The sequence below is a fragment of the Syngnathoides biaculeatus genome, chromosome 10 (genome assembly GCF_019802595.1).
Source record: "Syngnathoides biaculeatus isolate LvHL_M chromosome 10, ASM1980259v1, whole genome shotgun sequence".
NCBI lineage: Eukaryota > Metazoa > Chordata > Actinopteri > Syngnathiformes > Syngnathidae > Syngnathoides > Syngnathoides biaculeatus.
Window position 1 is genome coordinate 9,697,565 of NC_084649.1, and position 16,818 is coordinate 9,714,382.

The 16,818-nt window shown below is 39.9% G+C and overlaps 1 protein-coding gene across 3 annotated transcripts in view; it reads right to left on the reverse strand.

Moving 5' to 3' along the window:
- LOC133507217 (plexin-A1-like) overlaps positions 1 to 16,818 on the reverse strand; it is a 215,625-nt gene that overhangs the window by 37,923 nt on the left and 160,884 nt on the right. For all 3 annotated transcript variants that reach the window (XM_061832037.1, XM_061832035.1, XM_061832036.1), the window contains 3 exons: positions 11,069 to 11,165; positions 8,423 to 8,613; positions 2,106 to 2,257 (listed from right to left, as the gene is read on the reverse strand). In XM_061832037.1, the coding sequence (XP_061688021.1) occupies positions 2,106 to 2,257; positions 8,423 to 8,613; positions 11,069 to 11,165 (440 nt within the window). The remainder of the gene's footprint in view (positions 1 to 2,105; positions 2,258 to 8,422; positions 8,614 to 11,068; positions 11,166 to 16,818) is intronic.

Below are 16,818 nucleotides of genomic sequence, written 5' to 3' on the forward strand. Positions count from 1 at the left end.
CAAAAAATGTCAACAATGTGCACCTTTTTCTCTACATTTTTTCAGTTCACTAAGTACCAACCACTAACTCCTATGATGTATTCCTCTCAAATTATCAAATTCATATCAAGAAAACTCCCCCCTGACCCACTTCCCAACACAAGAGAGCAATGGAACCAACATGAGGAATTTTGTCATTGATTTCTGGGGGAAAAAAAAGTTTTGAGAGGGTTCCTAAAAAAAAAAATAATAATAAAAAAAACCCTAACCCTAAGCAACTTTAAATATAGCGACAAAATAATGTCTGTAAATCAGCAACAGTGAATACGCAACTCTTGCTTGCCGATACCCCACACACAAACAAAAGCATTAAATCACCACCTTTAAAGTAAAAATGACATATTTTACTAATTATTTTGGTTTTATAAGACTTCCAATTTACTGCAAATCCAAGTTATGCACTGTGATCCTGAAACACTTAAAATGGGGTTATAGCTAGGGTTAAAAAAAAAAAAAAAAAAGAGCTGTGATATAGGCCAGCCAGAAACTGTGGATGGGCTGGATGTGGCCCGCTGGCTGTAGTTTGTCAAGTACTGCTCAAGATTATACCAGAAATTATCAGGATTCTTTAGAGTGGTTAAAAGATTGTGTTTGCTCACAACTAACTGATTTTTAATAGTTTTTTCACTCTTATTACTTCCATTAAAAAAATCCCCCAATTCACTTTAACATTTAAGATTTTGTCCTTGTTTTGAAGAATTCTGGACATAACAGTATGTACATAGCATGTCTACATTGTGCCTAACTACCAGTGCAAATCATTTTCCTCCATCAGGAGCTGACCTTCGACCTTCAGCGTCACTAGCATGATCTTGCTTCTCTTGTGTTACAGGCAGCTCTGACAGGGTCACAGAAATGCAGAGAGTAACCGGGCTACTAATGGCGCCGCATGGCTGACATCACTTTTAATTATCGGGACAGCCTGACTGCCAACAACGGCCCCTCCTCCTCCTCCTACTCTCGGTGCTATGGCAACAAGCCACGACAGTGTTACAGAGCGTACAGGGTTAAAAATTTGACACCTTGGGATAAAATCAAAAACACAAATTAAACCCACGGGAGAGAAAACTTAGAACATACAAACATTGCACCAAGAGGCAAATGTAGCTATTCCCTGTGAATATGATAATGCATTTATGAACTATAAAACAACACAAACATGTCTCCATCATATTTCCAAAGCCATTTCCGGGACACCTGTCACCCCCCGCTTCAGCTGTACAGCATTCTTTGTCCTCTGTCAAAGCATCAAAGTCATATTTGTGATGTTTCCTTCCTTGTGACAGATCCAAAGATGATAAATCTGCTGGGACTCTTGTGCAAAACTCAGCAAGTCTAACGTTTCAGTACAAATGACAGCGGCAGCACTGAAAATAGAATATTGAGGACACTTCCAGCTGCGACAAGCCGCCACTCCGCCCATTTTTGACCCACTCTAATATATGCATCTTTTGATTTTAATTCAATTTAAAAGAAATGGGGAGAGTGGCTCATAAAAAAATGATGGCTGACATCTTACACTGAATACGATTACTGCAACTGTTTGTCCTATTTACAGTGAAAAACATGCTGAAACACGAGGGTCTCCATGCGAGCAGCTCAAATAATGTTTCTCCCTTAATAAAGTGTTGTAGCTGTAAAAGGGAGTAAGGCTCCACTCACAACGGCCATCATGGTTCAGAAATTTCCCAGAAAACATGACTTAAGCAGAGGGAGCATTCACATGGCAAAGGCTTTCAAGAAAATATACCACCAACTCAAATGCCATTTACATTGCTGCCAGAAGGGGCTGCTGACTTAGTGTGATGAAGGGGGTTAAATGAGGTGATTCAATTGTGATTGGCCTATAATTCTGATTGATAGTGAGAGTTTCATGTTCAATTAGCTGGTATTGGTCTTAAAGTGGACCTCCACTCTAAATAAGGGCCAAGCCCAGCACTAGAACAGATTTTTCGTTTAAATGCAGAGCAGCACAGCAACTGAGGAACCCTGAGGAAGACCTCAGCGTTAATAATCAACATGATAAGAGACCGAAAAAAAAAAGAGTTAAGATTATTTCAACGTACTGCTCAGCACTGATGTACTGGTCTTCTTGAGGGTTGCAAGCCACTTTTCCAATGCGGACTCCATTCTGGATGTCCTTGAACTGGAGACCCAAATTTTCCCCGGTGATAGTTAGCATGGTTCCTCCTTGTCTGGGCCCAGTCTCTGGAACTAGCTGCAGGCAGAAGAAAGAAAATATTAGTGTTAAACACAACAACAAAAAAAAACCTCGATCTGACCCCTATATTTGTTTGATATATCTTCAGATTGTTTATAACTTAATTAAGTTAGTTGAAAAATGACAGAGTCCATTAGAGCAACTTCAGCTCTGACAAACATTCACAACCTGCCAACGAGAGCATGACTAGGATGCATTCACTCAGCCCTCACATCTCTCTTTTGACCCTCAGACTATTAATCTACTGAACACAATTACAGCACAGTGACATCTGATCCCTCCATTTCCCCTAGAGTTCCGTGAAAGTTGTACAGAGGTGTTCTAATGGCTACCCAAGACTAACCACGTGGCTAATCACTCCACCAGTCCACCCCATTATGGACGCAGACAATAATCCCTCTAGTAATCAGTCATCACTAGGATAATTAGGGCTAAGGCTAATTGGATTAGGAATTGATGGAGGGTGGGGTCATTGCATGGAAGGAGGCTAAAGCAGATGCTGTTGGTTGGCTATCATGGAGTGACGGTGTGATAAAATTGAGCGTATCAGTACTCTGTAAAGTGATTTTTTTTTCCTTTTAAAAAAACAGACCTTAGTCATGAGCCCTGCAGACTTATATCTTAATGACTTGGCCACATGTGCGAATCTACCATGTACCCAGTCATCTGCTACAGGAATCTTTGTTTAGCACACTATGTTTATCTCCACAATAAATCAGTAATAGTAATAAAAATCATGAAATGCTTTTAGCTGGAAATGATATAAGACCATTGGAAAACACACACATACAGAGTGATAAGTATGGATAAGTGGTGGCTAATGAACATGATGAGGACAAATTATTGTTCCAGCATTTTACTCTCATATACTGTATGCCTTAACTTTATTTTGTTTAACAGTCAAGAATGTTAAAATGGTAGTTAAAAGTTAGGGGTTCATCATTGAGACAGTTTGACCTTTGAATTGATTTCTCCAATAACAATTAATTCATGTAAAAATGTTTAAAAACTAGAACGATCTGGTGGAGGACATAGTAGCTTTTCCTGTTTTTAAAGGGTAAGACAATTCCTAAATAGCACCTACAATCACACATTCTCTCATAATCATCTGACATGCTCGTGCCTCCTCAGATGCTATCTTCCACTGATTCTTGTGGTGAAAATCCGAAGAAAAATAAGTTAATGTCACAATTTTTCATTAAACAATGGGCTGGGAGTAATGCTGAGTGTCATGCAGGCCAAATATGGAAGGCCACCGTGATATAATGATGGCGCGTTCTCGCTCGTTCATGTACAAAGATTATGGTGAATATCATCTCTCTCCCTTGCCCTTTCCTTCTTCTTCTCTGCTTTTGTTCCTTTTCAACCCGCTCGGCTGTTTTTCAGCGTGCTTGAATGCATGTGTTTTAGCCGGAGACAAAAGAATGATTGGCAGAAAGTGGCGCAGTAGTCAAGAGTCTCCAGATATGGTAATCAAATCGCTTTCTCTGTTTGGCTGGGCTTATCAAAACACACACAAATACAGAACTTGTCATTTCCACAATGAAACAACACGAACAAAAAGCAGTCTTTCATAAAAGCCACCATCTTAAACACTTGCTCTATTCTCTCCATACAGTCACAGCTCTTGACTTCCATTCAAAGTCGCTTTCGCTCATTCTCATCTACAACTTGTCCCGTTGTGTCAAAGGCTTTGCGCCAGAGCTATTGTGCCCGCTCAAGCAGTAGTGCAGAGACAACATCTACTGGTTAGAAAAGGGGGAGGAATGGGTGAGAGATTGTGAAAAAGACGGAATGAGGCTTTACACGCGTTTATCAGTTTTATCACACACTTCCACAACAAACTCACTGTATACAGTTTCATAAATTTTTTCATCATATTCATCAATCAAGTGAAACAAACTTGATTATATTAAAAAAAAAAAGGTTTGTAGTAAAAATTTTGTGTTTTATTAATACAAGGTGCCAGTATTCAATAAGCATCGACTTCTTTTGAACATTTCTCCTGAGGATAGTAATGTGACGGGTATTATTGAGCTATACATCACCACAAGGAAATCTCAGAGGCGTCTGAAGACAGTCATGAGATGTAATAATATTGGGGGAAATGGCAGGAGGACAAAGTCAATGGAGTTGGAAATAATAGAATGAACGGAAAAGGATGCTAAAAGTGGAAAACATACAGGATATGGTTGGAAGAGTGGGTAGTAAGGCGACAGTGGAAGAGAAAAGAAGAAGTGAAGAAGAGTGCATTGTGCACATCTGTAACTCTTATAAGGAATTGTGCCTATTAACTGAATGTCTCTTGTTAGTTTGTTCTTTGTTCTGAATGTTGTACCAAAGCAGCACTGACTGCCGGAGACAAATTCATTTTGTGTTGTTACATACATGGCCATTAAAACTGATTCTGATTCTGAAAAGGTCAGGAAAAGAGGTGTAGTGGTAAAAAAAAGAAAGCCAATAATTGTTTATGAGGCCTTTCTATTAATGCAAAAGACATACAATTTAGTCCAAAATTAGTCGTACCTTAGGTTCTATTTTTATTTGATGAATTGTTAACTTTTGGCTGAAAATGATACAAGACACTCAAGAAACACACAAACACAAAAGCGATGAGTAATTCTAACAAAAGCCAACTCATTCGTAGTTTACTCCATATACTGCAGGTACGTGAAGTTCAACAGCAAGGTTTCGAGTGGCAACCTCAGCTTCTTGACCGAAAGAACGTCTCTGGTTTGATTTCAGCATCTCTTAACATCTGACTTTGTTGCGTTTCTGAGAGTTTTCATTTTCTCCCCAGGCTCTCTGTGTCCTCTGGTTTCCCCTTACTCCCACAAACCCACCACGTTAATTTCCAGTCAGCTTCATTGACCAAAGTGCTGACACAAGATCTGGGGGAAGATATATGTTTGCAACACAAACAAAAATAATGCAGTTGGATATAGAGTATACAGGATTAAAAATAAATAAATAAAGTAGCCGGCAACATGCTAACACATTGAAAATGCAAAGACCCCCACACAAGCATGGGTCTGCGTCGTTTTAATTGGTTTCTAAGGGCTAACTCTCATGCTTTCCCATTCTCCTAGGGGAGAACATGCCTGAAATAATGGATGGAGGAGGACCAGGAAGCATCCAAGGCCAGTACTAGGACAATGCTGCACAACACTAGGGGACGAGACATGTATGTGTGTGTTTTAGCTTGTCTGAACTCCGATATTCGAAATCTAATCCTTTCTTGACACCTTTCTGTAGCCGCTGATTTGACAGTGTTCACAATGGTAATTGAAAAAAAAAAAAGTGCAACTCCAATTACAAGAACACTTAATCATCATTTGCTGTGTTTGGAGCCAATTTTAGGTCCCGGAGCTATTAGTGGAACAGTACCCAACTGCACATTCTTGCCAAAAAAAAAAAAACAACCATCAATTGGGCCATGCATACTCAAGAATGACACTAAATGGTCAAATTTTCCACCCTGGGAGATTCACATTTTTAGTGCACAGGTAACAAAGTCAAGATCACACTGGATCTGGCCCACCGGATTATTTCATGTGACCTCTCAAGCAAACAATGTGTCAACTTCAGTGATTCTAACTAAAATCGGTAACCACATTTTAAATTGTCATACATAATGGTGAAACATTGTAATTTTTTTTAACCAAACCAGCTTTTACAATAACTTGAAAAATACTTGAACTATCATGTTTGACTTCCGATTTCAAAAGTAGTAATCCATAAATCTGTTGTCTATATGTAATAATATGCCCAATTCTACCCACAACAAAAATGTGTTTGATATCCCCGCATGCACACGAGTACTTGTGTTCTATTGGTGTTTCCTAAAACAGCCAAACATACAATTCTCTGAAGCAAATGAAATGAGTGAGAGAGCACATGGGAGAAAGAGGGAGCAAGAAAGCGCAAGGAGAGAGTGCAAGAGTGAGAGCATGAGAGCAAGAGAGCCAGGGAAAAGGAGACGGAAAGAAAGGGAGCGGCATAAAGAAAGCGCTCGCGTGCGAGAGAGAGAGAGAGAGAGAGAGAGAGAGAGAGAGCGAGAGAGAGAGACAAGTAGACTAATATTCAATTTGTGTGTTACTCTTCTGGAGAATTGAGGAATGAAATGAATGCATAGGAGAGATTTTCTTTGTGGCCTGCATATGTTTTTGGGCATTGAATGTCACAATGTAAATGTCACAGGTGGAAAGGAGAGGTGAGGCTTGTGGGTGGCTCAGTGACAAAGAATCCTCCAGTGGTTCACTGGTGAATCACTTCTTCTTTGTCCTGCTGGGTTCAGGCAAAGTTTTATTTTATTTTTATTATTTATTTTTTCTGGTGTTATTGGTTTTCTACTACATTTGCTTTCTGACTGCCACCAACATTTTGCCCAGAGGCCAGGATTTATGCCTCAATATTCACATGCTTGCAGGCAAGCATGCAGCAAAAACCCCCAGCCCATTACCACCACTTCTCTCATATGTACACGCACACACACAAGCTGCTTGTTTCAAAGAGATAACTGGAGTGAGGAAGGAGAGAGAGCAAGAGAGAGAGAGATGACATTAGTTGAAGGATTTATCAATGTGCTATTGCCCCAATTATCCACTACCTTCATTATGTATTCAGAAGGAGGAAGCGGAAGTCACACAGGAAATATACTCAGGGCAATTAAGTGTGGCATATGTATCAGACACATTTCATGCCGTTTAGATTAAGAAAACGGGCACTTCTTCCAGGCATTCCCCCTTTAAATAAAATAACTATTCGTGTTTTGTTGAAGACTTCAAACGTGCCAATGGATGATGGTCAACGTTCGTGTGTGTGTTTCTGAAGACTATGCCATTCCCTGTGGTGAGCTGTAGTGACCCAGGTCACAGTGAGACCTCTACAGTTATGGATGGCAACAGATGGGTACGCCGCAGTGTTTATACGCCTCAGCCCACCCAGCATGTCAGATGTACAGAGCATACACATACAAACTCAGCACTCACGGTGGGACAACACACACCACATTCCCTTTGTCGATCTTTCTTCAACACACTTTCCAGGCGATCATACTCTGCCTTCTTCGGTGGGAGTGTATCGGTCTACAGGAGGTTGCAGTTGTCTATTCATCTCGTCTATAATCACATCACTATATTCAGATTTGTTGTGTGTGCGAATCCCCTCCTCCTGCTCGGCCCATCTGTGTTGTGTTTGCCGTCATGGTAATGGTGTCAAAGATGTCTACCCTCCCTGCTGCGGTTTGCCTTTGGCACGCAGTGATTCTTGTCAAGCAGCAAATCATGCATTTGGGAATTTTTGAGGAAGAGGCAATCCAACCTCAGTTACAAAGTACGAATGAACCAGACTGGACCCCTGACCACCGCCTTTACATAAACCTGACATGTTTGTTATTTGCAGTGTTGAGGGACTGGGAAACACACAAAATTTTAAAGGAGGCGATGGATGAGCATTTCTTCCACTTAGTGGCTCACGGATATGTGGCTTTTTATCGATTTCAAAAACTAATAGGGAGTAAAGGTTGATACCATAAACAAAGAAAATAATATTCCACAGGATAGGATACAAATGCTGACATTATCCAACTGTGTATTGCGCAAGCTTGAAAGTCAGATGGTTTGAGTAATATTTTAGGGGGAAAATGAAAATTACTTGTGCAACATTTTGAACGTCAAACGTCATTTTGATAGTGTGTGAACTTTCTACACCGTGTGACAATGTTGAAAAAAAGGACCCTGAGGGATGTAAACAATATGAATCACCTCATTAAACCATTTTCATTGGTCATTTAAGTCAAGACTGTTGTATTTTAATATCAATCATGTAGAACTGATTTGCAAAGTGACTATTTTCCCCAATCAGAAGCCAATTAGCAACCATTGCCTTCCCGCATTAAGGTTAAAAGTTAATGAAAAGTTTCAGGTTGTTATAACTTTAGGTAGGAAGTTAGACAAAAAAAAAGGAAACCTCCTTGTCTCAAATGTTGCTTTTTTAACATGATAATTCCATCTTGTCAACAATAGTTAGGTGCAAATCTGTGTATACTGTCTATTCCTTAGCCCTTCATTCGCAGGTTACGGTGACCAGGTTTTTGAGCCTTGCCAACTTGCTACATGTGTCTCATGAGTAAGCGTCTGTCATGTCAGGAGCATGGCTTACCTTGGTGATCTTGGGGTGTGCACAGCGGCTGTTTCCCGTGGTGGCGTGCATCCAAGTGCTCTCGGTAGGAGTGCACTCCTGCCTGAGGGAGCACTTCTTCTCTTGCACACACCAGCCACACTCAAATCTGGGGTTGGCCTTCAGACACATACCGCAGCTGTCTCTGAGCGCATAGCACTTATACAGGTGAGCTATGGAACAAAAGTACAATATTTTATTGCAGGAAGAAAAGGACTAAACATCCTGAAGGCTACACCCAATTGAAGATAAAAAAAAATTATTAACTTTTCATTAGCATTTCAAAAAGTGGTTCAATGTCACCATCTAAAGCAAAAATTTCCCCCAAACGCCTCAGGAATTGTACAGTGAAATCCCTTCTTCTCTCTGCCGTTCCATCCCCAAATCCCATTGGTCATGGAGCAGCTTTAAAGCAATCCCATACCAATTAATGTCTGGTAAATGACTGCTTCGTAATTACATTAACATATCAGTATTTTAGAAAATTTCTCATGCGACACCAGATGATTATCATGATTGAGAAATAGGATGGGAGCTGGCAGGGAAGTAAGATAGGCAGCATGAAGACCATCATATTCACAGGCACAATATGTACAAAATGTACGGATTCCCAAAAAGGGTAATATTGGGTTGAAAATAAAGCACATAATTTAGAAATGAAGTGGATTTGAAAGGAAAAGAGGTTTGAATTAAATTATCAAATCTAATTGAATGGAGCCCACACCTTGATAAAAACCAGTACCATGAAAAAGTATTGGCAACCTTTTATTTATTTTTTGCATCACCCCCACCCATTTAATGTTTAACATCATCAAAGATAACCCAAAAATGCAGTTTTTAGTTCAGTTAATTTTATTTATTAAGGAAAATTTACTATTGAAAGCTATGTGAAAAAGTAATGTCGTCCCAAACTTAACTGGTTTTCTTTTACATCTCTAGCAGGATTTTGGCCAGGTCGTCCTTGCAAAATTGATTCATTTCAGGAACAATGGAGGGTTTTCGAGTGTGCACACCCTTTTTTAGGTCATGCCACAACTTTTCTATCGATTTCAAGTCCAGACTTTGATTAGGCCACTCCAAAGCCTTTCTGCTTATTTCAAGTTATTCCACAGTTGACTTCCTGGTGTCTTTTGGATGTTGAAGTCATTAAATGATCAAAGAAAATTCTAGTTCAGGATTTTCTGGTAAAGAGCAGAATTCATGGTCCTATCAGTCAAATAAGTAATATTAATAATAATAAAGAAGCAACCAACCCCATGTTTGAAGGACTAAACGTGGTATGATGCTCTTTTTCTGAAATGATGTATTAACATTATGTCAGATGCATCGAGAGATACACCCTCCAAAAAGCTCAACTTTCATCTCGTCAGTTTATAGAATATCCTCTCAAAAGTTTTCAGAATGATTCAGATTATTTTTCCCCCTCCCCAAATTCAGACAAGTCCTTATGTTCTTTTCAGTCAGCAATGGTTTTCACCTTGGAATGAACTATGGAAAAGATTTACCTAGTGTCTTCCATACTGTTGAGTTGTGAACAATGCTTTAAAAGTAGGAAAATGATGGCTGCATTTTTTTTTTTTTTAGTTGTCTCAGTTCCTTTGTGACTTCTCTAAGAGTAGTCGCTGAACTTTTAGGGTCATTTTTGTAGGCTGACCACTCCTTGGTAGGTTTACCACTGTTCCATGTTTTCTCCATTTGAGGGTAAAGGCTCTCACCGCGGTAATGCTCAGACTATAGAAATGGCTCTGTAACCCTTTCCAGACTGATAGATCATGACATTTACTTTATTTCTCATCTGTTCTGAAACATTTATGCGGGGGGTAAACTATCCGAAATATGAGATTTTGAGGAGTTTTCCATACTTTTTCCATTGCACTCTATATGCAGATCTAGAGGAAATGCTTAGAATATACAGAGCATAATAAAATGTGCAATATTTATAAATTACATAAACTACACCAATATGCAAGCCTCTTCTTTGAGCTGTAATAATGAAACAGTGACAGTCCCAGCAGAACATGTTGGTGTTTTACATGTCATTTGCAGGCCATATTGACTGTGGCAATTATGTTACTTTACCACTCAGGGAATAATGTGCAACCCCTGCTGCAATGTATGGGCTGTCGTAATTTTGAAGCTAGAACAGTAAAGACATTCCTATTAGCAATTACATCCAGCAGACATGATCTCATTGTCTGGTTCCACAGTGGGAGATGGAGGATACTTTTAACCCTAAATATTATCATTCTTTGGTAGGCATGCAAAGAAAGTGCGACCAGGCAACAGTAGGCGTTTGTCTGGATACAGCTGGAACTGGCTGACTTCAGTGTATAACAAGGATAAAGTACATGAAGGCTGCAAAATGTCGAGTATGGGACACTATGGTTAGCGAGGGTTTGGCCTAGGTTCTTACAAGAGGGAGCATGTTTAAATTGTGTAAATGAAACTATACAATAGTACTGCTGCCCGATTACAGAACATAGGCACACAATAAAACTGTATGCAATGAAGTAGTTAACATTTCTAAAACATGTAAAAATTACGCTTTCCTCCTATCACACAACTAACATAATTTGCTAATGTGCATTGATGAAGTTGATTGATGATTGTGAATCTAAAACACCTTACCTTTTATGTTGTAGGGGTTGTCGATATCAAAGTTTCCATTCCAAACCACAGACAAATCCACAGGAAGGTCACTGATGTCATTTCCATCGTAGGTATACTGAAAGCAAAAAAAAAAAAAAAAAAAAAAGAGTCAGTCACATCATTCACATTCAGATGAAATGATCTGAAACAATACTTTTATCACGAGAAACTCACTTAGAGATTGCAAAACGAAGCGAAAATGTGCCAAAATAAAAAAGCCAATTCAGCTGAGCTGGCGGCTGGTAGTAATGTCATAACCTGCGCTGCTCCACCAGTTGAAGGGCCATAAAAATGACTGATGAGAGACAGACTATATTGTGATTTTAACACACCGCACATTCGCAGTGCCTGGCAGAGCACAGAGTTGATTAAGAGATTGTAATCCTCACCGCCGGATGACTCACTATATTCAGTGATGAATGAAAAGCCTAATATATCTTCCACAATAACATTCACATCTAATTTCATTTTTGCATCCTGAACTAATAAGAGCTGAAATGTAATTGACTCTTCGCGCAATAATCAGTTTTATGGAATGACTTTAAATGAGACAACAAGATTTCAAAGTAGCAGTGTGATAGCAAGACATACAGAACTCTCAAATGCTGAACATCAAAGATAGATAAAATGTTAATAACTTCAACAAAATCCCGCATATACAAGTCATTTATCTGTGGAACATGACTGTGTACATGTTATATGCATGGTGTTGGTGCTTTATGATCTTCTTCGTTTGGAAGTGCTTTACTGCCATCTAATGGCATCCATAAGCATTTTCAACCCCATTTTGGGAGGGCTTCAATTATTTGCTGATTTATTTCTATGTGCAACAGGGCTCAGTTGGTTGAGGGGGTTTACTGTATAGTATGGATACACAAGATGACCCATGTAGACATATTAGCCTATGGCGAGGAAGACACTTCATGCTCACCTACTGCCTGTCAGTCAAAGGCTCTCCACTGCTCTCACTACGACTGCCATGGTCAATGCCTTCAATGACCTCAGGATGAGAGATAGCAGGACTATTATCTTCTACTACAGTGGTGATAAAATACTATGTGAAAGCCCTGCGCCTCAAGCTACGGCACAACATAGGCCTATTCTCGTGACAACTGTGCCACCATTTGATACCAACCACTCCAATGTGATACTGGGAGAGTTATCGCGACATCAGTAACAATAGTGAATTGGAATGTATTTGATGGGGGGGGGGGGGCGCTAAAGTACAAGAAATGTGCATAGAAAAGATAAGAAAATGAGAGCTAGGACAGACCAATGTCACAATGTGCGAGTGGCTGATGAATTCATTCTTCACATTTGCGATTGGATGATTTACACTGAGCGAGCTCTAAAGACATACTGATATTCAAATCAGAGAGAATCTCTTCATCCATCTCAGGGGAACACCTAGTTTGTGCTTGGATTTTTTTTTTATTACCTCAGACAATGTTTTGCTTGCAATTTGTTTGTCAAAAATCACTTTCCTTTCGAAGCAAATAAAGTACCTCAAAACTTTTGGAGAGCTACTGTGTTTGGGTATATATCACTTTTAGTGAGACTGCACATTTTTCCCCGTGATATTTTCGCTTAAGTAAGCATTCAGAATGAAGGGTTCAGCATAAATAATTAGGCTATGCAGTGGTTGATTTTTGCCACTTGCACACCTTAATTTATTTCTAGCGCTAAACTATGAAAACTTTGAAGGGATCAGTCAGAACAAGACAAAAGAAAAACAATGTAAGCTAGCAAGCGTCACATACAATTACTTCTTAAAACAGGAGTGTCAAAAAAATAGCCTTGGGGCCAGATCAGGTCATCACAGGGTCCAATCTGGTCCATGGGGATGGAGAAGACATTCATTGCTTTACTTCTAAAAAAGTAACTTCTCTTGCTAATTATGTTCACTGGAGGGTGCACTGACAACACTTAAATGACATTGATGCACTTGTGAAGCCAAACTAGGCCAAATTTCAGGAGCACACTAATCTATAATGATGTGCCATGTTCACAGTAGAACTCTGAAAATAAAAACCTGCTGTAGAAATGTTTTAAGATATTACAACATTTCTGTCAAATGCTTCACTCCAAAAAAGGTTGGTTTGTTTGGTACCTTTTAGTTTTTTTTCATGCATTGCCACGACTTACATTTTGATGCATTATTTACAAGGGATACATAGCTGAATTGTGCACACTCCCTGATTCATAATACAGGTGAAATAATTTGTGGTTAAAGATTTCAGCCTGCTCACATGATTTGCAAAAAGGTCTGCAACAGGTATATGAAGAATAAGTCTGAATATTTTGTGAAAGTACTTGCATTTATTTGCCCCAAAATAATGGAGAACCTTTTGAATAGCTGTTATTTTTCTGGATTTTTAAGCTACAAACATTGTGTTCCTACCCGCTTGACATCTAATTGGGGTGAATGTGGCCCATGAACTAAAATAAATTTGACACCGCTGCCTTAAAATCTGGCTGTTGGAGACCAACATTATTCAAGAGGAAAGTCAGGGGAGCAAGAACAGAGTGGTGCAGCAAGGTTGAGACTGTTGAGGATAATCCTTAATCGCCCAGAATGAAGGCACAGCAACAGGGTATGAGCTAACTTCAACGTATGATATGCATTCATATGTGTGAAACTCCTAATGTTACAATGCTCAAAAAAAACCTACCAGCAATGGTTTATGGCACGACTATGGTCCTGGTTTGGCATACTTGGAACCCTGGCTGACTACAATCGGCGTTAAAAATCTGACCTGGTTTCGGCAATGTCAATCCATCAACAGATAGTAGAGCCAAATCGAGCCTTGTAGGTGCTGCGCAGTGAAAAAGGGGACGTCAGCTTTGATGCGTGCTATTTATCAGTTAGTTGCCTCATCATCTTCTAACATAAAGAAGAACATCTGGTTAAACAACAGCAGCAGCATGTGTGAAGCGCAGTTGTATTAAGAGGAAGACCATTTACACCAAAACTGAGAGAAAACTGCTGAACGATGCTAAAAGAATTGGGGTGGTGAACTAGGAAAGACTGAGGGGATAACAGCAGCAAGGGTGAAGGGGAAATGGCCAAGCGGAAGATGATAGAGAGAAGTGATTGTGCGTTATTCTGTGGACACCATTCATTGACACGTGGGAAAAGAAAAAAAAGACTGCAGCTAAGCTATAAACAGCTGAGCTGGTGGGCTCTAAAGTGAAACTGGCATTTTCAATTTGTTCCCTGACAGGTTTGGCTGCTTGGTCTTTTCACATTCCTCTTTTCCTCTGCCTCTCTCTCATTATTTCCTCCTCCTTCTGCTTCTTAACAAACACCATATATGAATCCCTTTCTTTTGCACCGACCACCATCACACAAGACCCACCAACAAATACAGATAAGATACATTCTTGACACCCGTCCCGAGAAATCTGTTTGAAATGGTACACATTCAGTAACAAAGGGTTTCCACAGTATGTTTTCCAGCAAAGGCATCCCAGAGTCTGTACAGGAAAAAAGAATTGTGAAAAAACACACAAACAAACACACTCTGTCTCTCTCTCACTCACACACACACACGCACACACAGTAGTTGAAACCTCTACTTGGATCCTATTTTACTGATTGAACTGGTGAGTCACTGAACCCCACCCTACAATGAATCAGATGCTGATAGCGAAATAAATGATTGACGTGTGTTGACCTTTCCATCCTGCTGCTTTACATCCTGACAAGACTCCCTGAAAAGCTACAGCGCCCATACATACATTGTAAAGGTTCCGAGAGCTAAAACAATGTAACTGTCTGTCCACGTCGCAGGTGTTTATTGTTTGAATTCCATCCTCAGGGGAAGCTGTGTGTTGAGAGAGGAGAAGCTGAGATCTGCTAGAGCATGTCGCTTCTCCGTGAAGGAAAAAAAAAACCATCAATAAGTGAGGCTGCAACCAGTATGTGTACGCTTCTCTTTTTAATGGCCACTAGAGGAATCACGGAGGTTAGGTTACGATCCAATGCTCATATTCTCTCATTCCACCAAAGTCGTATTAAATTTTCATACCACACCAGTTTTTTTTTTTTTTTTTTTGCTCAACACATGGTTCAGGGAATACGCATGGTGGATGTTTTACTCACTGCATAACCAGTTTTAATATGGAAATATAAATATTGAGCAAGTTATTTTAAGAAAGGTTGGGGTTTACATGAGAAAAACAAAAAAAGAACAAAACTTTCACCACACTGAAACAACACTAAAAGAAAAAGCTCTTATTGGGCGGGGAGGGGGGAAAACGTAAGCAATGGCCTTTATGGCACAGATAGATGGGTGGAAGGAAAGCATGGAAATGCAAACTACAGCTACAAAATGGCCTACATTAGTGGTGATGAAGAGGAAAACATGGTTGGATGGCAAAAGGAGAGTTAAAAAGCAACGCTGGGTACATCGAACACCGTCTGTGAGGGTCACAGCCTGATAATTAATCATGTTGAAGGTGTGCGTGTGGAAGTTGGACTGCTAAAAATACCAAACCAGCCTCGGGCACAATTCATAGCCGAGATAGAGTTGGTTAGGATCATTCGCTCTTCTCAAGGTAAGGAGGGGAAAAAGTGTGACCTCTTTTGAATGACAATGATGTAACCATAGAGATGTAGAGGCAAGAAGACCACGAAAACACGTGTTTTTATCAGTGTATGGCAGCACACTAATGTGGCCTCACAAACAAGGATGAAGTCGTAATTCGTCCTATCACTATGTGTGTGTGCGTGTGCCTGTCCATGTGTATACACCATATTTGTGGGATCAGGCTCTGTTGAATCAGCACTCGGGCATAATGGAGGCCTGTTAGCCCGTGCTAATCGCTAATGCTAACAGGATTGGAGCATGGCTGGACCCAGTTACCCAGCTTATCTCTTCCACACACACAGAGGAGTGGAGCACATACACAATTTATGGCATAAAGAGAGAGCATGGGGGATAGAAATGCTGGTTTAGGCGAAAAATATAGTGCTGTCATATGCACTGAGCTTGTGTAGGATTTTGAGACTTGCTTAATTATTTGCAGAAACAATCTTTTAAAATCTTCATAATCCCACCCCCTCCACCCCCCCGCCCTCCGCCGCCGACCAACCCCCACCAACCTGAGTGGTGGTGACTCCCCATTCTTATTATCATCAACAAGTTGCTGTTCTGTTTATTCCACAAGTAGTTCAAATCCAAATGTTTATATTTGACAACCGAGGTTACTTCTGGGGATGGATACACTGTAATTGATTTGTTGATTGATTGATTGTCAATTTTCTCATTTGTGTGGAAGTGATTGTGGCTTAATCATGTATTGAACGGAGTCAAAACAGAAGGCACTACTTCAACCAGCAAAAGTGCTGGTGATTATTAGTTGTCAACTGATTTGTGGCCTTGAGAAGATCAGACAAGTCGTACAACCACAAAGAAATTGATACTGGTGCAGTTCTACCATGTAGCTTTTGTCTGGAGAAGAAAATAGTGGCATGGAAACAGGAGTTCAGAACATTTTAAGAGTAAACCTCCAATCCTTGAATTCCACCCCAATGAACTGAGGCAAAGTGATTAAAGTAAGATTATACTGACAGACCTTCCAATAATATTGGCAGTCATTTAAAGAATATAATGGAACTTAAAGGAATCCAAATGCCTCAGACAACGTATCGCAAAAAGATCAAGGTGTGAACCTCTTGCTTGTATAATTGGCAATCAAACCTGACATGGACTTTGAAAGAGTAA